This window comes from Felis catus, chromosome E3 (genome assembly GCF_018350175.1).
Source record: "Felis catus isolate Fca126 chromosome E3, F.catus_Fca126_mat1.0, whole genome shotgun sequence".
NCBI lineage: Eukaryota > Metazoa > Chordata > Mammalia > Carnivora > Felidae > Felis > Felis catus.
The window spans coordinates 977019-1002842 of NC_058383.1; the positions used below are offsets into that span (position 1 = coordinate 977019).

Here is a 25824-nt window from a genome sequence, read left to right on the forward strand (position 1 = left end):
TCAAAAGTACACCTTAATCAGACTTACTACTAGGTATCACCCGGTAGCACAATTTCCCTTATCTAACAACGAAGAACAAAAAAGACCGTTTCCTACAACGTTTTAAAGAAATGTTTTATTCTGAAACAAGACGCGGGTACAGTCATCAGAGGCATCGCAGACCCCCACGTGGCCTCTGTCCACGTTCCGTGGCACCGTCTGCAGACAGACCTAGAACCCTTTCAACGATCGGAAACCCACAGCGACAGCAGCAGATTCAAGTGACAGTGAAGGATACGGAACGTGCAGGTACGAACTGTCAGATCCTTCAAAGGCTAACTTCCCCAATCCCTCTCACCACCCCAAAACCCCCGGCTAAAGTAACACGTGAGCGACGGCTACCCCCTAGTGCCCGCGTGAATGAAACAATTTCCCCTTTCGTTTTGCTTGCAGCGTCCTGGTTAAAATGAGAACGATTTCAGAAAAGGTGTGTGCGGACAACTCCGGAAGCTGCTGCTCCTGGAACACAGCCGAGTCTCCAGGTGCGTGTGGTGGCGGGCACGACGCCCTCCGGGAGTCTCGGGCTGGCGCTGAGTGGAGGCAGACGCGGGCTCTGGCCTCGAGGAGCTCACGGCCGGATGTAAGTGAGCTCCTGGAGGACAGGGAGAGCGGCTGTCAGAGCGGCTGTTCAGGGCGGCAGGGCTCCTGGCGGGGCACAGCTCCTGGGTGCAGGGTCCTGCACAACGTAGCGGGGCCTGGACCCCCCTCTCGGAAGGCTTTTAAATGCAGGAAACGGAACACACAGGACATGCGGGGCACAAACGGAACCCTTCATCAAAAGACCGTCGACACCACACGAACTCATCCGTGCGGGTCTGTCGTGCAACCGGGCAGGGGAGCCGAGTACAGGTGACGCCGGGAGCGGTCTCCACCCGTCACGTGCCAGGAAAGTGTCCGTGCCCTCCACACATCCTGCCAATGCCACCGTGGCCTGCCAACATTCACAGCGGAAATGCCAAAAGTCAGGAGAGACCGTGCAAATAGTGTTTCCTTAATCCAGGTTCAAACTCCCTGGGTCTGTAAGTCGGGGTGAAAAACATAACTGCAACCTGAGCCCACCTGCCCAGGCCTGCGGGTCCCCCACGACCCCGGGGACAGCCAGGCTCCTTCCCCACCCGGCTCTCGCCACCTAAACCCACCTGGCCTTGGAGGACGGACGTGATGAAAACCGCCGGACCCTCCTCCCAGAAACACACACCCAGGGACACACGTTAAGGAACAGACTCCAGGATCCCAGTGGAGGTGACCTCCTTGGTGGCCAGAAATGAGGAACTGGAGGGGTGAAGTCTTGTCCACAGACGGTCACAGGTGGGAGGTGGGCAGGGACAGTGGCCCTTGGGGGACAGGCCAGTGCTCCGCAGAGGCTCTCCCACACGGGCGTTCTTCAGAGCCACGGCCTGGGCTGTCGGTGGGACCTGCCGCCCAGTCCCGGCTTCCAGGGCCGTGGCACCACCCCCCTTGCTAGCACAGACCCTGCGCACCAGACTCCCCAGAGCCAGGACGCCAGCAGAGGTGGAGAGCACTGGGCGGCCAGCCTGTGTTTCAGCACTAGGAGACTCGGTTTTTACTCCTGCTGTTGCTGCTTTCTTTTTAATATTTACTTCCGAGAGAAAGAGAGGAGAGAGAGAGAGAGAGAGAGAGAGAAAGAGGGAGAGAAAGAGGGAGAGACACAGAGAGACACGGGCGCAGCCCGAACAGGGGAGGGGCAGAGAGAGAGGGAGACACAGAACCCCCCCGATGCGAGGCTCAAACCCATGAACCGTGAGATCGTGACCTGGGCCAAAGTCGGACGCCCAACCGACTGAGCCACCTGGGCGCCCCCACTTGCTTCTTCGAACCCCAGGACACAAACAGGAGTTTGCAGTGTGGGCAGAATGTGAAGTTTGTGAGAGGCCGATACAGGTGCGGCGTCAGGGGGCTGCAGGAAGGCTGGAGAGGACCAGCCCCACAAAACCTCTCTTTGGTCCCTCACAGCTTCAGCCCGGGACAGTCAGGATGCCACATCTCTCGCAGGGCTGTGCGGGGACCAACCGCCTTTGCGGACAGGGTGGTCTCGAGCCAGCGAGGAGCCCCCCTCGCACCCCCCCCGCCACACTGGCAAAGCCAGGGTGAGTCACACGGCCCAGCCTCCTGCCTGCAATGTGACACTGTGGGTGTCCCACGGGGCTCTGTGGGTTCAGCTGGTGCCTTTGCCTGGGGACACAGGGAACCTCCAGCCCCGAGACGAGGACCAGATTTTTCTGGAGACAAAGTCCCCTGACCCTGTGAGGACTTTTTTTTAGGGCACATTTACCCTTTCACAGCTGGCCTGTCCGTTCACCCCAAATCAGCATGTCCAGCCGTGTCCTGGGAGGGCCCGCTCTTGAGTGGAGGTAGACACGGGGACAGACAGAAAGAGCATACAGGCTAGACTTTTGGGGGAGGGATGGGGGTGGAGAAATCTCCCAGGGTCCTTTCCCGGAGGGACGTGTGCAGGTGGTGCCCGTGGGGCTGAGTGACTGATGGGGACAGCTACCTGGCAGACATCGGTGACCCCTTCCCCCTGGCAGGTGTGGGGGGAGGTTCGGGGTACAACTCGGTCAGGCTCAGCGCCGGCTCTGTGGGCACCATCTGGGACCACCATCCAGGGCAGAGCGCAGGCGCCTCAGGGGACACAGGTGAAGAGCAGCCCTGCTCTCAAGGAGCTCCAGGGGCACAGGGAACAAGGCGCGAACAGGATGAGCTGTGGCCGCGGCCCTGCCCCGAGCCCGTGGACACTGGCAGAAGACAGGAGAGGTGCGAGGAGGCTGAGCTGACAAGGGCTGTGGGAGAAGGGGACGGGGACTAGGGGCAGACGGGGGAGGCCAGGGCAGGAGCGGACTTGGTTTTGGCACAGTTCACAGGACACGCGCTCAGATGTCAAACGTGGGTGCCCGCACAGGCCGGGAGAGGCTCGGGGACAGACAGTGTCCAGGGCCCTGAGGTCTTAGATCTGAGATGACAGGGCACATGCAAGAGGACGCATGGGGACAGGAAGACCGTTGAGTCCACCGAGAACAGAGCTAGGAAGCAGCCCGCACTCTAGTTTCCACTTCTGGAGACGCCCTGCTGAGCCGAGGGGGTTCACCTGGTCTGGCACACAAGCTCTGAAGGCCTTTGAGGGCAGGCGGGGTCCCCAGAGAGGCTGTGAGGGCCCCTCCTTTGGAGGCCTCCGTCAGCCAGACCCAGGACGCGGTACTGGGCGAGGCACACCCCCAGCACCTCACAGCCACACACCAAGGCGTAGCTCGGCCGCTAGAAAAGGAAACGGTTACCTGCTCGCCAGAGGTAGGGACCTACGGGGTCTCCTCACTCCAAGGTGGGTCTTCCTGGACTGCAGACCCCAAGGGCACCACGTCCCTGCTGCCAGCCCTCACTGCCTTGGGGTGACTTTGCCTACATCGGGGGTGGGGGGAAGGCACAGGCCCTGGCGGGCTCCCCCTGTGCGAGCTCTGTCACTTCCGAGAAGGACTGCCCACCGGCGGGGTCTAACGATCTAGACTCAGTAAACTTTTCCTCCATTACCAGCAGGCCAGCAAAGGCGTGGAATCCAGCGGCACGGTGCGGTCAACAGCCCGACCGTGGAATGTCACAGTTATGGCTTCCAGGCACGGATGCCAGATCTAACGGCAAAGGTCACGTGCACAGTCACGCCTGTGTTCACGGCAGGCCGCTGAGCCCGCCCCCCAGCCACGCCCACCCCCTTCCTAGTAAACTCTGAATCTGCCTTCCTCTCGTTTCCGGAAACGTGTGACTGGCCAGAAATTGAAGGGTGCACTTTCACTTTAATCTGGAAATGCCATTCCGGCAGGTTGATGGCCAGAACGGGCAGAGCCAGGAGGAAAACCAAGTACAGGGATCGTAAATGGGTCCGAAAATAGCGTTTAACGCACAAAAAACATGCTTCTGGACAACTTCCAAGAAGTCAGCAGACGCTCGTTCCTGACCCGGCAGTGCTGAACTCGCCACATTAACAGAATTCAGATTCCTAGTAACGCAAGCCCAGTAGAAAACCGTAGAGACAGCTCCGTGCCACCCGAGTTCACAGGCCAGGGCGCTGGGAGCAGGCCCAGAACGCAGGCTCTCCTGTGCGAAGCCCGCAGAGAGGCCGCCGGTTCTGCACAATATTTTCCAATAGGTTTTCCTGCCTTTTCAGCTGTGGTCTGTGGGCTGCAGTCTTCCTCAGGGGCTTTTGTGCCGAGGAAGCGGAAACGCCCTTGCCTTTGGGTAGAGAACACGACTATATAGCCTCAGCTCGGGGATCCCTTGCCTTCCGGGCCCTGTAGGCTGTGCAAGATCTGCAAACGGTCTGAGCTATGGGGAGAAACTGACACCACCACCTCATTGGCTCCAAAACGAACCAGCAACATCAAAACAAACGCTGCACGGGATGAATACAGCATATGATTAAATCAACTCCATCCACCGTTAAATATAATTTCCAAGATAATTCCACAGCTAGCGTACGGAAACCATGGGTTAGCTTCTTCTCGCCTTGCCAGAATTCGCGAGCGTGCACCGTGAAAATTCACATTGCCAAATAATGTGTCAAAGCCAGAGACCTTCACAAGCAAAATGGTGATACCCCTGCAGGCCCTCCCCACTCCTCCAACAATGATGATGTGCCACGTGTGGGTGGGACTTGCTAAGATAATGTCGCCTTGGGCTATCTGTCCCAAGCAAAGGACAACACCCGTCCCAGGAGTGGAGAGAGCAAGGACAGACCAGTCCCCAGGTGCACAACAGGGACAAGGTTTAGTCCACTCCCCGGTTTTGCAGAGAAACAGGCTGGAGAGGCAGGGAACTCGCGTGTGGTCACATGGCCCGGGGATGAGACTAGAATCCGGGGTTCTGAACCAGCAATCGGAGGGGCTGCGAGCCCCAGAGACCTTCCCCAAGGAAGAGCTGTTGAGGGCGCACAGCTGGAGGCCCCCTCAAGCCCTCCTCCCCAGTGCAGAACACAGCTCGGGGCCCCTCCCCTCTGGCACAGGGCACAGTCGGAGCCCCCCCCCCCCCCCCCCCACCGACCTCACCCGGGTGCGGGACACAGCTCGGAAACCCCCATAACCTCCCCTCCCGGTGCAGGACACAGCTCAGAGTCTCCACGACCTCCCCCTGGTGCAGCACATAGCTCGGGCCCAACCCCCACGACCTCCCCCCCCCCCCACCCCCCGGTGCAGGACCCAACTCGGGCCCCATCCTCACCGTGCAGGACGTCGAGGCTGGGAAGCAGGGCGCTCCGGCCCCCTCCCCCCCCCCCCCACGACGAGGTAACCTCGGCGGCGGCGTGGGCCCACCCGCGCCCGACCCGAGGGGAAAGGGCGCCCCACCCGCAGGGTGAGCCGTCTTACCGGGGCCGGGATCTTCCCGGCCCCGGGCTTCCGCAGCACCCCCACCGGGACACGCCCGGCCCTCCGCGCGGGCGCGCTCGTGCAGGGCGGGTCCCCCCACCCCCTCCCCGGGCCCCGATCCCGGGCTCGGCACACTGACCTCCGCGTCTCGGGCCGCCAGCAGGCCCCGGGCAGCCCGGCCGCAGCGCCCGCGCACTGCGCATGTCACGCCGGCCCGGCTCGGCTGGAACCGGATCCAGCCGGCCGGGCGGTGACGCAGGCGCGGGGGCGCTCGGGGGGGTGTGGGCGGGGCCCCGAGGCCTGCACGTGGGCGCGGACCCCAGACCCAGCCGGGTCTGCGAAGCAGGCGGGAGACGTGGGGCGAGGCCCACGCAGGCTCCCGGTGGAAGGAGGTTGTCGCGAGCGGGAATGGAGACTCGGGACGACTTGTCGGTGCCCGCCGCACCACCAGGTGGCAGCCACAGGGCCCTGGCCCGGAGGCCTGCCTGTTAACAGGCCCTGCCCCGTCGCGGGCAGGGGAGGAGGAAAACCACAGCTGCAGCGCCCCCAAGTGCTCCCCGTTTCTCTGCCCATCACATGGACCCACGCCCCCCTGGCAGGCTCTGGTTACCCCCCCTTCCCCGAGCTGGCCTCAATTCCCACCCTTGGGCTCTGTGTACCGGGGCTGCTGTCTCCTCCCCAGGGCCTTTGCACACGCTCTTCTCTTAGCCTGGAGGCTCTCAACTAGCTCCCCCATCATCCTCAGAGCCAGGGAGACCTCTGCCTCACCTACTGAGCACCCTCCCAACAGCACGGCCCCCCCAGCACCGAGAGCTCCAAGAGGGTCGGGCTGTGTCTGCTCACACCCCACGGACACTGCCCAGCAACACACCAGTGTTCGACCGAGGCCCGCTGAACAAATGAGTCACAAAGTCTTGCCCTCACCACGTGAACACCCTAGGTCTCTTCTCCAGCTTGCACTCCCTCCAGTGAGACTGCAGGTGAATCTTCGGGTACAAGAGGAAACCACACGCGGCAGCTGGGAGCCCGGTCCACCCCAGGGCCTGTAGGAGGCTCTGCGGCAGGGCTGCTGGGGGAGGGGAGGGCTTCTGGCCCCCGCTGTCCGGCAAAGGTCGGGGGCCGGGCGTCCCAGGATGCTCTGTACTCTGGCTGCGGACCCTTCACTGGCCAGCTGCGTGCTGGCTGGCGGGTGTCGCCGTGCCAGCTTCCCAGCCCGATAGGGACCCCCAGGGCTCGGGAGCCAAGTTGGAATCTTTCTGTGCTTTCCCTGTCTGTCACCGTGACCGCGGGCTGCTCCACAGGGGCAACGGGGGCAGGCACACGGGCATGGCAGGAGCCTGGGCCACAGCTGGACGGATGCAGGGGAGGGGAGGGCAGGGAGAAGCCCCGCCCGCCGGAGACCTCAGCCTCTGTGCCAGATGTCTTCCACCTGTGCTGTCTTGCTTCATCCCTGCGATGCAGGCATCAGCACCCCCACTTTACAGGTAAGGAAACCCGGAAATGGTTTTTAAAAAGTTTCCAAGACTGCCGTTGGGGGACTTCTGAGTCCCAGAGGACCCACGTGCTGATTTTCTAGTGCATTCCGGCGTCACTACACAGCCTTCAGGCCCTCCGATTGATGGCTTTCTTCACACCAGTCTGCTTCCGGTGACTCCAGAACAGCCCTGGGAGACCTGAGTGGGAAGGGGCGGGAGCCGGTCTGGCAGCAGGGAGGGCGGTGCCGCTGGGTGCACCACACGCAGGGCCGCGTGGCTGAGAGGGTGCCTTCGTGCCCTCCACTTGTCTCTCCCTCCCGGCCACCCTGTCCCCACACTTCACAGGCGAGGAACCTGGGGCTCGGGGGGGGGGGGCTGCCTACCCGCGACAGTGTCCCTTCCAGGCCCTGTGTGAGGTGCTCTGGACCCCCAGGGGCACATGCGCGGGCCTCACGCTGGGCCCGGACGCTGGGCCCGTGGAAGCTCTACCCCAAGCAGGTGCTGCCAGGCCCGGCCTCCCGGCGGCTGTCTGGCCCCGGGCCTCGTCAGCAGCAGCAGGCACAGGGCCGCTGTCCTCGCGCCTGGTTCTGCGCGGGACCTGGTGCAGCCGGAGAACCCTTGCGGACGGCCCAGCTGGTGGAAGGAGCGGCACCTGGCACCAGCTGTCCCGTCCTCAGGGACCCCAGAACTCCACCCCCACCCCCACCCCCCACGAAACTTGGCTCCTGGTTAGGAGGAGGGGTCGTCGGACAACGTCTTCACACCGAAGGCTCCTCTGACTCTGATCGCGGGCTATGCTGTGGGCACAAAACAGACGAAAATGCCCGCAGCCACGGACCGAGTGTTGGCGTCTCCCCCAAATTCGTATGTTCGAACCTAATCCCTGGCGTGATGGTAGTTGCGGGTGGGACCCTGGGGCGGTGCACGTGTCATGAGGGCAAAGCCTCGGGAATGGGACCGGTGCCTTCACAAGAGAGACCCAGAGAGCTCCCTCGCCCCTTCCACCGCGTGAGGACATCGCCCGGATGTGGCCCTCCCGGAACGCGGACACCGGCAGGCACGGCCCACAGAGCTCCCGTGCCGGCACCTCCGTCCCACTTAGCCTCCAGGGACAGGTCCGGCGTGGACAGAAACTGTGTGTGGCGGAGGGGTGGGGGTGGGGTAAGGCCCCAGGTAAAGAGGGTCTGCTGTCGGCTGCGATCCATCGGGCGGCAGCCGAGCCAAGTACAGCCCAGGGCCTTCGGGGCGGCCCGGCACTCCCCCCCCCCCCCCCCCCCCCCGGCACGGCAGTGCCTTGCGAAGCGGAGCCCCGGGTCTCCTGCCCAGGGGAGTGGGGCTTCACTGGAATTCTGTTAACCGCTGAGTCACCCAACTCCAGGCGGCCGGTCCCTCCCACGACACGGGAGAGGAGGGATCACTTCTCAGCACGACCACAAAGCCAGCACCGCCCTGACACCAAAACCAGGCAAAAACAGTACAGGACCAGCAAACTACAGACCCAGATCCCTCACAAATAAATGTGCAAAGACCCTAATCAGCAACAGATAAGAAGAATTGTACCTCACAACCGAGCGGGGCTTGTTCAATGAGGGATGTGAGGCCGATTCAACATTCAAGACCCAATCCGTAGAAGCCACCCTATCGACCGGCAAAAGACAAAGTATCACACAAGCATATCGACCGACACAGAAAAAGCGTCTGACAAAATTCAAATCGCAGCAGTGATCTAAATCCTGAAGAAACTACTCGTGGCGGGAAGTCTTGTCCGCTTGATAAATAACGTCCGCGTCCCTCCCCTCCCCACGAGACCAGGGAAAGGGCACAGAGATCCTCTGGCCGCTGCTAGTGAGTTCTAGCCCGCGCGATGAAGCAGGAAAAGGGAATCAAAGGCATGCAGGTTGGAAAAGAAGAAATACAACGGTCTGTATTTGTAGACGGCACGGTGACCAACACACGAAGCCCAAGGAGCCTACAAGACAACTCCAAGCACTCACGAAATCGGCAAGGTTGCAGGACAAGAGCAACGTGCGCGTGTCAACTGTGTTTCCGTGACTTGGCAGTCAACGCACAGAAACTCAAACTCAAAATCCAGTGCCAACTACAACCGCTTCCAAAAAACCCACGAGGTCGTAAACCCAATGACACGCGTACAGCATCTATGCGCTGAACACGGGAAAGGAAATCAGACGAAAAGAAATCAGGGAACGTCTAAATCGATGGAGACCTACTGTGTTCACGGACCGAACACAGCACAGTGAAGAGGTCTGTTGTCCACGAGACGAGACGCTGGTTCAATGCAAAACCCCAGCGAGACTTTCCGTGCAGGTGTACGAGATGACCCTAAAATTTCCACGGAAAAGAAAAGGGATATTTAGAAAAAGAATATTTAGAGCAATTTTGGAAAAGGAAGATAAAGTAGAAGAGTCCCTCTATTCGATTTCCACAATTATCACAGAGCTGCCACCATGAAGACCGTGTGGCGCCGACGGAGGGACAGGCGCACGAGTGAACGGAAGAGAACGGAGAACCCCTAACCACCTCATTAGCACTTGGAGTTTTGCCAAAGGTGTACAGGTACTTCACTGGAGGAAAGAGTCTCTGTAACAAACGGTCCTGGACGGTCATAGGCAAAAAACAAACCGCGAACCACAGAAGATGAACAGGGGGCAGGCACTCGGCGTCCTATCTCACACGTGCCTGTCAGAAGGGTCCACGACGCGGTGGCCGCCAGCGTGGACACGGAGCAGCGGGAATCTCCGGCCCCGCCCGTGGCCACGCGACACGGTGCAGCCACTTTGCGAGCCGGTTTGGCCGTTTCTGACAAAATGCGCCTACTCTCACCCTGCGACCCGGTCATCCTGCTCCTTGCTACTTACCGAAAGGAACTGAGAAGTTACGTGCACACCAAAACCTGCACCCAGACGTTTACGGCAGCTTTATTCACAACTGCCCATGTTTGGAAACAACCATGTTCTTCAGCGGGCGAGTGCGTAAACAGACCGTGGACCGTCCGGGCAAAGGAGTGTCGTTCGGCACTGAAAACTGAGCCGTCGAGCCATGAAGAGGCAGGGACTAGCCTTCAGTGTGTGTTACTGAGTGAAGGAAGCCAGTCTGAAAAGGTTTCGTGCTGAATGACTCCAACTCTAGGACGTTCTGGAAAAGGCAAAACTGTGGAGACGGTAAAAGACCAGTGGGTGCTGGGGGTTATGTGGGCGGAGGACAGGGATGAATGGGCAGACCACGGAGGAATTTTCCAGCAGGGAGACTACTCTGTAGGACGCTGGAACGGTGGACAGCTGTCCTCGACGAAAGCAGACAAACAACCCAATTAGAAAATGGGGAAGAACTCGGGGACGTGCCACCAAAGGGCTATGGGTGGCAAAGCACGGGACGCGGTGCGTGCCGTCACCAGGCATCAGGGCAGACGAGGCATCGGAGCAGGAGGAGGCCGCTCCACTCCCACCGGCGAGGAGGGCAGCTCAAACCAGCAGCGACAGCGCCCCGCGTGGACCTCACACACGGCTGGGAGGAACGCAGGACTGCTACAGCCGCCCTGGAAAACGGTTTGGTTGGTTCTTTTTTTTCATGTTTATTTATTTTTGACACAGAGCACGAGCAGGGGAGGGACAGAGAGAGGGAAACACAGAATCCCAAGGAGGCTCCAGCTCCGAGCCGTCAGCACAAAGCCCGACGTGGGGCTCGAACCCACAAACTGTGAGATCATGACCTGAGCCGAAGTCGGACGGTTAACCCACGAAGCCGCCCAGGCGCCCCTTGGCTGGTTCTTAAACCGCACATGCACATAGCACGTGACCCAGCAACTGGGACCTGAAAACTTAACTTCCACACAAAATCCTGTCACAACCGCTCAGCAGCTTTACCTGGAATAGTGCCAAACTGGCCTCTGACTGTACGACGGGGCACAAACTCTGTACCGCGGACTGCCGCGTGGAAGCAAAAAGGACGTCCGTTGATGGACAACAACAGCTTGAATCTCAGGACGTGAGGATCAGGAAAAGAGCCAGTCCCCAAAAGACACACACTGAGTGGCTCCGTGTATATAACATCCTCAAAAGGACATGATTACAGAGCAGGAAGAGGGAGGGGTGGTGTGACGGGGCAGCAGGGGTGGGGGGGGTGGCGCTCGGTGTTTGGATTAGGCGGTGGAGGTGGGACACACAATGTTTTGTGCAGAGTCGTGTAAAACATAGCCGTCAGGGCAAAGTGGGTGAAAGGTGCAAGCGACCCCTCCCTGCTATTTTTGCAACTTCCTGGGAATCTATAATTATTTAAACATAAAAAGCCAAAAGGGAGAGAGTGCCCTCCAGAACAGAAACCGAACCTAAAACAGCAACGTCTGTGCCTCTAGTCTGGAGGGACTGGGTGTGGCTTGAACCAGGCGGCCCCACAGGAGCTCGTACAGCCCAAGCCAGGAGTGAGGGGACCCTGCCTGGCTCGGTGCTCGCCCAGCTCCAGGCCTGGACAGACGCCCCGCGGCCAAGCCCCCGGCCCCTCTGTCACGAGGGGGAACGGACCGGCATGGACAGGCTTGGACAGGCTGCACCGGGGGAAGCAAGCAGGACAGTCACCCGGTCTTTTCGGAAGCCCCCGGACTGGCAGGGCACTGGCACGTCGCTGGCCGGATCCGGGGGCTGGGGTCCTTTGCCGTTGTGCAAACAGCAGCGCTCTGGCTTCAGCAGACAGCAGGCGGGGCCTGAGGGGCAGGTGGGCGCAGCCCCTGCCTCGCCCCGAGCAAAGCCCGGGCGTCCCATCCAGCCTCAGCGCATACTTCTGACCCCTAAGCACAGAGCTCCATCGTGCCCCAGGCCAATGAGGAGAGGAGCCCCAGGCTGGGCACCTGCCTGGCGGCAGGAGGAAGGAGGTTTCTCTCGGCAGCAGCCCAGCCAGTGAGAAGCCGCCCTCTGGCCTCCTCCGAGGGGCTCTCGTCCTGAGCAGCGCCCCCCCCCCCCCCTTCCTTCTATTCTCAGACGCACTTGGGGGTCACCACGGTTTGCCCGTGGTAAGTGCGATTCCTTTGCCATTCTGGAATACGGAACGAGCTACTATTCTGGTAAAATAACTGGGGGTTCTGTTTTTAGGGTTAGTGTTACACGTGTGTGTGTTCAGTGTAAGATACGCAAAAAATCATAGAAATAACACATGCAGAACGACACAGAACAGCTTCTTCTGAGAAGACAGAGTGTCTTTACTAACCCCGTTGTGTGGAAGCTGAATCGTGAGCTCTTCTGCTAAACTTGTGGCAGGAAAGTTTGATCAGATGAAATGCCAAGTTGGGCTCTGACTCTGGGGGCACGTGAGCCTGTGGGGAGGACACACAAACCGCCGTCCCGGGCTCTGCGCCGGCCGCCGGCCGCATGCCTCCCGCCTACACCACTGGCCTTTCCAGGCTGGGTCTCTCTCGCCAAGCCCTCCACGCTCCTTATCAGAGTCCACAGTTCGAGGGAGCCCTGAAGAACATTAACTTACATCAACAGAGCCACGAAGAAGTCCAGATATAGAACCTTTCTCTAAACCAGACTCACAAGAACTAACAAGTTAACTCCGAACATTCCTGGTCCCTGATCGACACATCACCTAGGACCAAATATGCAGTGTAAGCACATAATTATGAGAGAAGGGGCATCTCCAAAAGGAAGCTGGCCCTGCCTTTTCAGCCAAGGCAGCTGTAACCCTCCACATCATCGTCTCCAGCCCCCCCCCCCGGAGAATGACCACATGCAAACAAACTCTGGGTAGCAGAGTCCCCTCAGTGTGGAATGCAGCCCGGCCCATCTTGTCTGCTGCCACTCCAGTCACCAGGAATACTCGCCAAGTCTCCAGAATGTGGTGAGCAAAGGGCCATTGTGATGTTTCTATAATCCGCGGAGAGGCGGCCCCGTGACCTCAGCAAAACACTGGGCTGCGGCCTCCCTCTTCGCTGCAGAGCGCGGTGCACAATTAGGGCACCGGCCTTGTGACCACAGCGAGAGCGGCTGCGGAAGCACAGCCCTGGGGCCCGGGGGCACACAGCCCCTGCTCCTCAGGAACCCACACCAGCAGTCGGGGGACGGCTAACTCCGTGTGGTTTTCGAAAACGGACGCCTGAGCGTGAGGCGGTCAGAAACCCAGGAGGAATCAGGTCACGCTCGCACACCAACTCCGTCCGCCCAGGACGGTGGTGCTGTCCCCACAGACATTCGGCTCTTGCACAGCAATCGGCCAGAACAGTCAGGGAGCAGCTGCCAACAAGGCACAAAGCTGTCGCCCTCGGAGGGAGATTTACGTGAGCCAGCCAGAGAGTGCTAGAAGGTGCAGACCTTGGCTCAGCTGCAGGTGGGTGGCCCTGACACATGCACGGACACTGTGCTGTCCTTCCTGGCCCCGCTGGCATTCCTGGCAGAGGCCTTCTTTGCAGAGAAGGCAGTGTGGGTGACCTGACGCTAAATGGCTTAGGCGGTACTACATGTCAGCTCTCCCCAGTTGCAAACGGCTGCGGAACATCCTGTGGGCAGACCGCGTTATACCTGGCGTCCCGGGGACTGTGGCCAGGAATTCTGCCAAGGACACTCATACGAAGGCGATAATGTTTACTTGGGTGCATTGGTAAGAGAACTCATCTGGGTTCACATCCTGACCCCACCAGGGGCTGTGTGGCCTTGGGCAGGTTCCTTACGTTTTCTGAGCCTCAGTGCAACTTAAAATGGGAATCCTGCATTGCACTGCTGCTAAAACACATTTTCTCTCTCACTTCAACACCTTTAAAAACAGGATGGTTCTTATAACCGGCAGTGTCAGAACTTAATTGTGGCAAGTTGTTTTCTTTTTAGTGGTTCATAAGACAACGGCGCGGGTAGCACTAATGATGTCTTAAGAGCTGATAAAACGTGGAAGTAAATACCTTCCAAGGCTGTTCTGAGGGCGTAGGGCAGGAGCTGGCAAAGAGGGGTCTGTCCAGCTGTCTGAGCTGAGTGCTGGACGACCGTGGCTGGTCGAGGCGTCGGGGGACGCGTGGCGCACTCTCAGGCGGCTCTCTGCTATAAACCCACTTCTGGCGTTGGGCGGAGAAGCAAGGTAAGGCAGTGACGCCAGGGCCAAGCGGGCGGTGGGGTCCACAAGTGACCTGGACTCTGCTCTGCCCTTTTACCACAGGGAGTCTGGTCCCCCAGCTGACCCCAACTTCGGTCTCTAATCCGCGGTCAGGAAGCTGACCCGTGAGGCGGGCGGGCCTGGGGTGGAGCCCTGAGTAAGCAGGCGGCCCTGGGATGCTAACTGCCTCGACCGCTCTCCCGTTCAACCCCCGGTCACACCGCGGATCTTCATTAAATTAGAAGGCGCTAAGGTACTAATTACAGCAAAGTAAACCTCCTTGTTCTTTAAACTCTCCCGGCTTTTAATCGTGACCACAGCTACGAAATTAATGCGGCTGCAGACGGTACACGGTGTCTCCCCGAGGCCGGCTCGGTTGGCAAATTCCTACGACCAGAGAAGTAAGGGGTGAACTTGGAGACAGCAGGCGCGCTTTGGGGAGGTGCAGGTGCGCCTGGAAGGACCAGATTACAGCCTTCGGAGGGAGGGGGGGCGCTGTCCCCTGCAGATTAGAGCGCGTTCTGACTCGGCGGTACGACCAGCACCAGCGCTTTGGGGGAGCCCACCTCAGCGCCCGGGGTTCGCGTCCCGCACCCGGCTGACCTCGGGTCACAGGACGTGCTCCGCCCCGCCCCCCCGCCCCGCGCGGCGGGAGTGCGGCGCGAGCCCGGGGGGCGGGGCGGGGCCGGCCGGGGGCGGGGCGGGCGGCGGTCACGTGTGTACACAGGCCCGCGCGGCGTGCGCGCCTTGAGCCCCGCCGCCTCGGAGCCCGGAGCTGCCCGCCCCGCGGCCCAGCGAGCCGGTGAGTGGGCGCCCAACGCGGGGTCGAGCGGCGGGCAGGCTCGGGGGCTCGGCCCGCGCGGACAGCGAGCCCCGGGCTGTGGCGGCCCCGCACGGCCAGTGCTCCGCTGGGACTTTCGGGTGCCTCGGCCCCGCCCTGGCGCTGTCCTCTTGTGGGGGGGGGGGGTTGCCGTCCTTTGGGGGGCTGGAGGCGCCGTCTCCCAGGGGTTTGGGGGCACTGTCCCCTTGTGGGGTGGAGGCGTTGTTCCCCAGAGGTCTGGGGGCACCGGCCCACTTGCGGGCGGGGTGGGGGCGCTGTCCCCAGCCTGGGGCAGCCCTCCCGCTGAGCTAACCGGGCAGCCGCCCTGCGGTCATTAACCTGTGGAGGGTTCCTCCGGTGTCCTGCGGGGAGGGGGAGGGGGAGGGGGTGAGAGGGAAAGGAGGCTGACGGCTGACCGTGCTTATAGCTTCCCTCCTCTTTGTGATTACACAATTTTTAGTAAGTTCTGGAACTACGTCTGAGTGCAGTTATCAAGTCTGTTGCCGACTGTCTCGGACACTTGCTGAAAACGCGACTCCCCTGGGTATGGAAAGGCTCCCGCAAAACTTCCTAGGAAGGCAGCGGCCCCCAGCCTTTGAACACCCACCTGCTCTGCGGGCAGCAAGTGCTGCCAGGACACCTCAGCTCTGGTCCCGAGGCTGGGCCTCGTCTCTTGGGGGGAGCCTGCGGGAGCCTGCGCATGTGATGTCCCCTCACCGGAGAGGCCCTCCTCTGAGATCTCCCAGCTTTAAGCTGAGCAGCCAGCAGAGCGGGAGGCTGGAAGCCGGTTGCACAGACCTCTGCAAACACAAGAGTAGGACTAAAATGGCTCTGACCCTGTTCCCAGGCTGCTCATGCACGGTGACCAGATCCTCCACTGTCCCCACCGGGTCTAGCTGGGGCACGGCTGGGAGCGAACAGAGGCGCTATTAATAATTACGCACAGCGTACGGCCACCGTCCGTGGCCCGCGGCAGAGCTCCTAAAGGAACTGCTGTGGGGCCCGGCTCTCCAGACCAGAACCTCTGCTCTCTCCCCGAACGAAGCAGGCCTCTCGACACCTAGCTTCTAAAAACTGGAGCTCGTATTTGGGGAGTGCTTACCAGGCCCCTCGACACAGGAAGCTGGGCCAGAGCGGAAAGCCCGTGGCCCGGGGCCACACGCCGCTCTCTGACCATGGGGTGTCCTGCCTCTCCAGTCAGGATGGAAACCTCCAGGGGATAGAGGGACGCGGCTCGAGGCCAGAGGCCAGCACGTAACTGTCAGCGTTGACCTGGCGTTCCCGCAAGTCAGAGCGCATGGTAGGTTGATGGAAGCCAAGGTACGTCCACCTGATGTGGGTCATGTGGGCTGTGGAGACTGACTGTACCTATTACATAGCGAGAAAGTGACATCCTTGCCGAGATCGCTGTTGGGAAATCCGCTTGTTTGATTTACAGGTGGGAAGAGGGCCGTGCTGCCTCCGGGGCTGGGGGAGGGGGTCCTGGGGCTGCTGCACCCGTCCACGGCCCTAGGATGTCATTTGGAATCCTGAGAAAACAGCTGCCACCTGGCCCTTAAGGAGCCAACCACATAGCAGGGCCACGTCTTGGGGGCTGCTAGCAGGGGGGTGGGGGGCGAGCTCCTCCACGTTCGTGCGCGTGACAAAACCATGCTCCTTCTTCCTTAAACAGTGTTTCCTGGTTATTTCCTCTTGCTTGCTGCTGGCTCAAAGCCTAAAGCCACTTGTATAACTGGGCAGCCTCAGGCCGCGTGTGCCCACGGGGGTCTCAGGCCTGGGACCCAAATTACCACCTGGGCATCAGTCCTCAGTCTAGATAAGAAAAAGGCTGGTTTTCCCTCTAACTGGAGATGCCAAGACACAGCCCCACTGGGGAGCAGAGTCCTGTCCCCTGGGGGCCCCATGTGCAAGCAGAACGTCCTGGAGTAGCAGGACAGGGTGAAATGGGCCAGGTGTCCTGTGTGTCCCCCAGCAGGCCTGGCCTGGCCCCCTTCCTCCCATACATGCCGGGGGGGGGGGGCGTGCCCAAGGGCTTCCCAGTTTTAATTAGAACCCAGCACACCAGGAAGCAACTCTGAGTACAGACAGCCAGCTGGTTGCTCCCTCGGAAATGACTGCAGGCGGTGATCAGATGAGGGGCTCTGAGCAACCCCCCCCCCCGCCCCGGGTAAGAGCACACCTAGTTAATGGCTAGGGGAGGTCGGGAACCCAGATGGGGTGCCAGGCCTGCCCAGAGTCTGAAATGGGAGACTTGGTCTGTTCTCAGGCCTTTGAATTTCTGAGCGAGTCTCTGTGTTTCCCCCTGGCCTGGGGTACCTGGAAGGAGCATGAGCCACACACCAAGTCAGTCAGGGAACAAAACAGCCCAAGAAACTAGTGCTCCCGTAGACAAAAGAGTGTGTGTCCCATCTCCTTCCAGGGAAAGGAAGCCTGTGGCCTGTACAGGCGCCCCGCTGGCCCGGACCGGGCGGCCTGGTCTCAGCCCCCCACAGCCCTTCCTGAGCGGGCAGACAAGCCTGCTCTCTTCCAGGGAGAGGGAGGCGGCTCTTTGTTTATGCGGCTCAGCCAGGTTGCCTGGCCCACTCACTGCTCTGCAATTGAGAGCAGTAAAAAGCAAAAAGCTATAAAATTCAAAACAACCCATCTGTGTAAGAACAGCTTCTTATCACACCCCAGGAAGGCGCAGCGTTTGCGATAGGGATCAGTATGTGCAAGCCCTCTACGTTGAAAACCTATGAAAACATCAGCCTTTCCGGAGTGTCTGGCTCCTGCCAGCTGGATGTTAATTGTAGCTGAAGCCTCTGCCCGTTATTACAAAAGGAAATAAACATTCAGGAGTCATTTTCAAAGCATTCTGATTGTTCTAGAACATTCATCTGAAGTTGAGTCTCACGGTGCCCAGCGGGTCTATGTCAGATAGAAACAACCCACGGGACCATCAGCCCGGCCGGGCTGTCTGCCCAAGCAGGGTGCACCGCCCGGGCCTCGCAGCCCTGTGCCCCCCTCAAGAAGCTCTCCCACTCTCTGCTGTCCCTTCTACTACATGGGGTTGTGGTGCTCACCTTGGGGAGGAGCCTGTGACCTAATGGTCCTCCTCCCCAGCCAGCCAGCCAGCCAGCCAGCCAGCCAGCCAGCCAGGCTTCTGACACAAGTCACCCTCCCCCCCCCCTGCCGTTCAGAGAGCTTAGAGAGCTCAGAGAGCTCTCAGCAGGACTGGCTGGGGGGTGGGGACAGCAGTTAGGGAGGGCTCCCCGGGGCATTGATGCCAAAATAAAACTTCAGGAGTGAGTTAGCACTTCACAAAGGAACGGGGAATCGAGGAAAGGCAGTCTAGGCAAGGGACCAGTGTGTGCATACAGCAGTGGACAAGGGACGAGGGAAGCTGTGTTCGTTCACCCCCACCCGGCCCCGGCAGGGGGTGGGGGGGCAGGTGCCCGGCCCAGATGGGCCCCACACCAGAGGACAGGATTTCCTGATAACAAAGCAAGGAAACCAGGTAAGGTTTTAGAGAGACCAGCTCAGCTACCTTTCAACGGCGTGACTCCTCTTTGCTGGTTTTTCACGTCTGCCGGGTCTGTGCGCGTGCAGGCAGGGTTCCCAGCAGGCATGACCCCTGCCCGTCCCTGCAGCAGCTCAGCCACCCCCCACCCATGCTGCTGGGACCCACTCCTGGCCCCGGTCCGCACGGAGATCACTCTGCGCCTCAGCCAAGCGCATTCCCATTGCTTACAGACGTGTGGTTTTGACGGGCTGGTTTATACCATCTTGTCTTCTTTGAAAAGGCACAGAAAGCAAGCCGCCGATGTCTTGCCTCAAAATGCTTCTAACAGGCCGCCTAACGGGCGGGTGGGCCTTGCCAGCAGTGAAGAGGGCCAGTCGCTGCGGAGAGGCCTCTCCGGCGTCCTCCTAAGGGAGGGCTGGAAAAGAACGGACCAGAGCCGTCCTGCGTCCTGGCTTGTCTGCACGCCGTGAGCGCATGCGAGGGAAGCACACGCGAGGGAAGCACACGCTTACTTATGCCCCAGTTGAATGTGAGTGAAACACCAGGAAAATCGCTGTGTGTCACCAAAGCCCTAACCCAGCCGCAGAGCCTGTGAACTCACTCCTGTCCCCCGACAGCCCCGCTGGGCCTGCGACTGGTGGTCACGTGCTCACACCTGCCTCCCGGTGATTCGGAGCGCAGGTTCACGCACCAGCGTTCTGGGCACCCAGCGCGCCTGGGGAGGAGGGTGCGGGCTCAGATCCTCCTCGTCCCCACGCTGGGGACTCACCCAGGCCCACCCGGTCGCGCTCCAGGTACCTGAGCTCCTAAGCTGGGGAAACTGAGGCAGCACAGAACCTGTCACGGGCACCACCCGGTGGGTGAGCAGAGCCTCACCCCGGAGGCTCCACAGGGCTGTCCTGAGAGCTCGCTGAGCCAGGTCACGGGCACTAACTGAGCCCCCTCTGCAAGGCTCAAGTCTCCGCGTAAGTGGCCTCCTGTACCGTGGAGGTCCTGCTGCAAAGTCTCCTGTGCGGGACGGGAGTTGGCCAGGGCAGTGCCTGAAAGCAGAGGCATCGAGGACCGGTGCTCTCCTGCCCCAGGCAGCCTACCTGCAGCCCCGCTGTGCTGTCCCCGTCTGTCCCCCTCCGTCACCCAGGCCTGGCCATCACCCCTGCTGCTCTGGACACTAGGCCACCACTGCCACTGTGCACCTGCTCCCGCAGCAGGGCCTCACGGTTGTCTGCAGAGTGACCCCTACGGAGGCGGCATGTTCAGGGCCCACGGGCCGCCAGGCCAGCACCAGACACCCCTCCCCCCCCGTCAGGGCCTCCAGGTCTGTGAGTCGCTTGGCCTTGTCCAGCTGCTCGTGCCCCAGGCGGGGGACAGACAGCCCTTGGACACTCATGTGCTGAGCTGGCAGTCCAGCCAAAGAACCTCCTGACCCAGCACAGGGGGGCCCTCGGCTCGAGGGCGACCCCCCCCACGTGACCAGGAGCGGCCGGGACACCTCCTGGGCCTGGAAATGGCAAGTCTAGGAAAGCACCTTCGTGAAAAATAATTATTGAAGCCCAGAGGTGGTCTTGGAAGTAAATGGCTTTTCTTTTCTACCTGAGAGCATTTGTAGTAAATGACTGTCACCCAGCTGAGGACACACAGGCCTCTGTAGGGGATGCAGGGAGACAGAGGGCTCCGGAAACTAAGTCCCTAGAAATGCTCAGACACCTGCACGCCCGGTGGCCTCTCGCTCCATCCTCCACAAGCGTTAGTCAGGCCTCCCCTGCCCTGCCAGGGGTGGCTACCGTATTACTGCGCCCTCTGAGAGGCTGGCCCGAGGTCACCCCGTGAGCCCGCAGAGAGGCCCGGATGGCAAAGCCGTGGCACCAAGTCCACAAATGGAATGCCAGCTTTGATCAAGAAACCCTGCCCTTGTGGACCTCGGCCTCGCTCTCCTCTACGGGTCCCAGAGGTGACCCCTCCACGCTGGAGCGTCGAGCACAGCCTTGTTTCCTCCGAAGGGTTCCCGCCGCACAGCCAGCCTCGTGCAGGGGTGCCCCCTCAGCCTCCGGGTCCTCTCAGGTTTTTCTGGACGAACAGGCCATTTGTGACCTCTCGCCCCTCTGGGATGCGCAGCCAAGCCGCCGAAGGGTTCGCGGTAATGGTCCGAGTCGGCTGAAGGCTCACCCCGGGTGGGGGGCTTCGTGCAGCCATCTCTCAGGCCAGTCCCGGCGCCTGCTTCCACCAGGCAGCTTCCTCCGCCCTCCCCCACCTCGGTCACCTGTCGACTGGCCCCACAGGCCTGGATCCGTGCTGCCCCGAAGCCGTTTGAAGAGGCCTGGGAAGGGGAGTGGCCACTGGAGAGGCCAGCCCAGTCCTTATGGTGCGGAGGCTTTCTTCTGAGTGTGATTAGAGAACGAAACACACAGAAAGCTCTCGGAGAGAGAGGGGGTACGTGAGTCACCTTTACAGGAAAAGCCAGAATGAACTCATAACCTGGTCTTTCTTGGACAGCCGCAAGCAGGTGCGTGGTCGCTGGCCTGGAGAGCGCCTCCCTTTTGCCGCCCGGCCCAGATACTGGCGCACAGCACTCCTGCAGCCCCCGCCCTGCGCTGGCCTGTCACCACCGAGTCCCGCTTCTGGACCAGCAGAGGGTGGGGGCCCGGCGGTCCTGCTGCGCCCATTCCTGCCAATGTGCCAGGGGCACCTGGCTTTGTGCACCCAGGCCGGCTGGCGGTCTGGGCTCACCAGACCGCAGAGAAGCGCAGACCCATCTCGGCGGGGGTCTTGAGGATGCATGGAGATCCGGGGTGGGATGGGGAGGGGGCCTCTCGGAAGATGTTCGCAGCTTTTCGTGTGCTTCTTGGCTCCGGTGGCGTGAGGTCGGGAAGGGGCTCCGACCTGGAACACCCACCCTGGGAGGAGGGGAGAGGTTCGGGGACGGACCCAGCGCTCAGCTGCGGTGAAACGGTGGGCTGGCAGGAGCAGGGGCTCACGGGGGGCCCTGGGTGCCGGTCCGTGGGCACAGCCATCGCTGTGGGTGCAGACAGGGCACCTGGATGGACATGATGGGGTGTCAGTCCTGAAGGAATCTTGGAAGAGGCTTTGGGAGGCTAGAGGCAGGGCCAGCAGAGGCAGAGTGGCACCCAGGGAGTGGGGGCGGGAAGGGCAGAGCAGGCCAGGCGTCTCTGCCAATGGACCCTTCCGGAAAGGGCTCTAAAGCGTGTGGAAAAGGAGGGCGGGCACAAGGGGCCAGGGAGGCAGTGGGGAGCTCCAGCAAGGAAGGGCCCAGAGGTCCTAGTGGGAAGGTGTGGTGACAGGACTGGCCTGTTTGGAGAGCCAGCCTGGATGGGAGGCCCACTGGGGTCCCCGCTGACCCTGACACCGTCAGCTGAGGGGCTGCGGCAGGTGGCAGGGCCCGGAAGTTGGGATTGTCGATCCTGCCATTTGGGGAGAACGTGGCAGATTTCCAAATGAAAACGGGTGGAGAGTGGAGCGCAGGCCTGCTCGGCCCTGGAGAGGCCGCCTCCCCGCCGGCTGTGCCCCAAGTTCCTCTTTCGCCGAAGGAAGTGAACCGAGAACTGGCGAGCTGGAAAGGTGGTCTGAGGCCTGCGCGGGAGGGCGGGAGCCAAACCATTGTTCCCAGGTTGGCCTGCTTCCCGGGCAGCCTGAGGGGAAGTCTCTGTTCCCGGGTTCCTGGACTTGCAAAACCAGAGTGCACAAAAGGGAAGTGGGGTCACCGCAAGGAACCGGGGACCAGAGAAAGGCAGGGCCAGGAAGGGGGCGGGCGTGGGGGCGTCTGCGGGCTCCCAGGTGCGGAGCGGCGGGCAGCGGCCCCGAGGAACAGCACCGGGGCCGGGCCCTGACCGGGCGGCACCCCCACCCACGGTCTCCGCAATGTCTGTGCTGTGACGAGCGCCACCGGCTCCAAGACCTGAGCGTGTTTTTCTCACTGGCCCGTCCTGCTCGCTTGACACGCGGCAGTTCTGGCCTCCTGAGCACGTCCACCGTGCCACGTGCCCACACCCCGGGCTCGGCTGGCTCTGCCAGCCATGCTCCCCGGGACCCACGTTCTGTCTGCACAGGGTGCGGGCGAGCCCATCTTGAGGCAGGTGCTTGGCCGTCCGGGAGCCTCCGTGACAGTGGCACCCTCCGCCTCCCCCACTCCCCCTCCAAAGACAGGGATGAGCTTCGGCAAATGCCAGACAGACGGCCCCGTTTGTGACACAAGGCGGCTCCTCACCGCTGGCCTCCCCGGAGGATTGCCGGAACGAAAGGACGAGGCCTCTCGTCAGGCCTAGAGAAAGCGAACCGTCTGCATCCAGATCACGGCCGCCCGTGTACTTGACCCACGTGGGAACCATGCATGCGCAGCACTCCCTCCGACAAGCGAGCTGGGGCCACACGAGCACGTGAACTAGGAAGGAGGCTCTCAACAGACCGCGTTCCGGCTGAGGTTTTCCCAAGAACGGAGCCATCCTCAGCCCAGCGCGGCGGCCCGCCAGCGGCCCTTCCTGCGGCCCCACGGGGCAGCCGTGGGCAGTCAGGGCCGCGGCTCTGACCCCGCGGCCGGGAGGCTCCAGGCCGGCTGTGTTCCACAGCGACGTCGAGAAGACACCCACCCTTCTTCCTGCCGGTCCCGAGCCTGGCCCTCAGCCACCGCTGCCCGCTTTGGAGAGCTCTCGGGGCCACGCCCCAGGGCAGGCGGCCACGGCCCCTCTCCATGGTGACTGGGTAACTCTCAGGGAGGCCCGCGTTCCGCCCTTAGTGGCCACCCAGCTTCCTCGCAGAGGGAAAAAAGGAACTCGTCCGTGCACACGCCCAGCACCCCGAGTGTCCGGAGCGGCCACGTGGGCTCCAGACGAGCCTCATCGCACCGGCCCCGCCACCCAGTGCGGGCCGGGGGCGCAGAGGGGGGAGGAAGCGGGCGCTCCCGAAACCGGAGCGGCAGGGCAGGAGCCTGATCCGACGGTGCCGGCCGGCCCTTCCAGGCACAACCCTCATTCCGTGAAACCGGCTGTAAACAGAGCTGGGGAGGGGCCGCCGTGCCTGCCAAGGGAGGCAGAGACCGAGTGATTTACTGGAGGAAAACAAGTGTGCGTCCACACTGGGCACCGAGCGCACACACGCGCCCGCGCAGGAAGCCAGCGCTGCACGGCTGCGGCTGATAAGCTCCCGGGGGTAGGGTGGGGTGAGGGTGGGGGGCAGAGAAACAGGATCCTCTCGGCCTCCTTGGCTGCTCACGGACGGGGTCTGCGGTCCAGGCGCACAGAAACGCGGGGCTCGGGATAAAGGTAAGCAGCCTGCGCCGAAGGCTCCGCTATGGCTGCACCTATGGCTGCACCGGGGACAGGCGGCCGGGAGGGGCTGGGCCGGGGGGGACGCCCTGAGCGGTGAGTGCCGAGTGTCCCCCGCCCCCCCTCCCGCCACACCTGAACCGGGAGGGAAGCACGGGCTCGTCACACCAGGTGCGCGAATCCTGGGGTCCCGGCCTGGGCGCCGAGCGCGAGCCCGCCTTTCTCGCTAGCAACTACCCTGTGCGAGTTCAACGCCGGTCTTAAAGATGCCGGAAGGCCCTTCCTTTTGTGGGGCTGCGGCTCCACGTCTGGTCTCCTTACGAGGAGGGAGGCCGGTACACGAGAGTAGGTGCGACACCTCGGGCAGACCCCACGGGCCCTGGGGTAGCATGTGAGCCAGGCAGGGCCAGACCAGAGGGGGTCTGCCTGTGGGCTGACCACGGCAGAGACGGATGCGATGGGATGTGAAACGTCTAGTGGCCACAAGAATGCGCCGTGTTTCCTGGGGACTCGAGGCCTGTGAAGTCTGGTGGACAAGCTCTCCACAGCCATGGGCCCCCGTTCGCTGTCCCCCGGTTATGGTCAGAGCCATGGTTCGGCGGGCGGGAGCCCAGAACAGAGAGGAGACTGCACTTAAACATCCACAGCCAGCTCCGGATGAGTTCAGGAAGGAGAGTGGAAACCAGCCGTGTAATCAGCTAAAAGATGACACAACCAGCTTTGGGAGACCAAAGCTTCCTGTAGGAACCACAGGTGTTCCGGGAACATGCCAGCAGCCCAGTGCCCCCCTGCACCCCAGGATCCGGTTCCTGGGGTGCAGGGCGCCCACCAGGGCCAGAAGCTGAGGAGCGTGGTCTAGATTTAGGGACCCAACCTATGCTGTGGATTACAGCAAACACTTCTAAAAGTGATGTAATCAGCACGTGTGGGCAGAATCCGGCCGGCCCGGCCCCGAGCATCACTCCCGTCTGACGGGCTGCTGGGCGGCATTCACGGGGATTACAAAACACTCCCACTGACTCGATGTCCCTGAACGGGAGCTCACGCACCAACTGCCCACCTGCCCATCACAGCCGATGCAGGCGCACTCCTGTTGTGGGGACCCCAACCTCCCTTTACTTCCTGGTTAACCCCCTGGCGCCCCACGGGCTCACTGCCTCGGGAGAAATCAGCAGGTAGATGTCTGTTCACCGCCTGATCCCCACCCGACCCCCCCACCCCCACGCCAGGCTCCAGCCTGCAGTGCAGCAGCAGGTGTGGGCAGGGCCTGGCCCCCGAGCCCCTTCAGGGGCTGGGGTCCGGCACCAACAGCAACGGGGCTGGCAGAACCCTCAGCCCCTACGCCCAGGAGACAAACGTGCACTTTGCACGTGTTCGCCCGAGAGGATTTCTTATTCTGAGAGCAGGAGATCAGGATGGGCCGAAATTCATTTTTCACGGAAGGTTTTCCTCCAAAGGACCGTGACGCGTGAAGATTGTGCTCTTTCCTCACGTGTGGGTCCTCCCGGCCAGCCGCACACCCACGCCTCCTGTGTGCTAGACCACGGGCCACTGGGTTGCACTCCAGCGGGGAGGGGGGGCGGGGGGAGCGCAGCGCAAGGTTCCCTCCGAGGGAGCCCCATCACCGGGGCCCCGTGGCGGCCCGGTGGACACCAAGGCGTGAGCCTCTCACCCACGGTGGCCACCCCCACTTCCGCGCTCCTCCTCAGGTGGGGCCCCCACCCCCTGGCTTAGCGCCTCCTGCTCTCCCAGCTGCGTTCGGGGCACACCTGTCACACGCCAGCCTGTGCAGCTGCCCGCGACCTGCTCCCACGTGTGCACCCACACCCGCTCTCGGGGACAGAGGCGCAGCGTGCTGGTGCAGCCCAGGTGGCAGGAGAGACGGGGCGGGTCTCTGGCCACCAGACCGCAGACACAGGTGTGGAGGGCGGGCGGACGCACAATTCCCACACACGCCACGAAGGGTCCGGGCAGGGCTGTGGCGGCCTGCTGTTCCCACCCAGGAGGCTGTGGAGGGTCACCCTGTCGTGGGAAGGCCCATACACATCACGGCCCTGCGTGCCGCGCCACGGGCACCCGTCCTTCTAAAACCCCTTTCAGTAAAGAGGCTGAAAAGGAGGTGGTCACGGGGCTCGCTTGAAGCCACTGGGTGGTGGGGGGCAGGACGGGAGCCCAGGACTGGGGGTGGGGAGCCCTGCAGGGTGTCCCCGCGTGGCGGAGAGAAGCCAGGACGGGAGGCAGCGTGAAGGCTGCCCGAAGC

At 61.9% G+C, this 25824-nt stretch overlaps 2 protein-coding genes and 1 long non-coding RNA gene across 18 annotated transcripts in view; 2 read left to right on the forward strand and 1 right to left on the reverse strand.

Moving 5' to 3' along the window:
* CE3H7orf50 (chromosome E3 C7orf50 homolog) overlaps nucleotides 1-25824 on the reverse strand; it is a 120196-nt gene that overhangs the window by 13370 nt on the left and 81002 nt on the right. The gene's annotated exons all lie outside the window — the stretch shown is intronic.
* On the forward strand, nucleotides 298-3772 carry LOC123382517. Its single transcript, XR_006590993.1, has 2 exons — nucleotides 298-1281; nucleotides 2014-3772. It is a non-coding gene; the product is annotated as an uncharacterized LOC123382517 (long non-coding RNA).
* Nucleotides 12660-25824, forward strand: part of GPR146 (G protein-coupled receptor 146) — a 31135-nt gene continuing 17970 nt past the window's right edge. The window contains exons 1-4 of one of the 15 annotated variants that reach the window (XM_045047597.1): nucleotides 14680-14771; nucleotides 15250-15333; nucleotides 15987-16109; nucleotides 18572-18820. In XM_045047597.1, the coding sequence (XP_044903532.1) occupies nucleotides 18806-18820 (15 nt within the window). In that variant the 5' untranslated portion in view covers nucleotides 14680-14771; nucleotides 15250-15333; nucleotides 15987-16109; nucleotides 18572-18805. Of the gene's footprint in view, nucleotides 13217-14644; nucleotides 14772-14962; nucleotides 16110-18571; nucleotides 18821-23476; nucleotides 23562-25824 lie in introns of those variants that run through there. The other 14 variants (XM_045047596.1, XM_045047600.1, XM_006941848.3 and 11 more) reach the window with 14 other exon arrangements.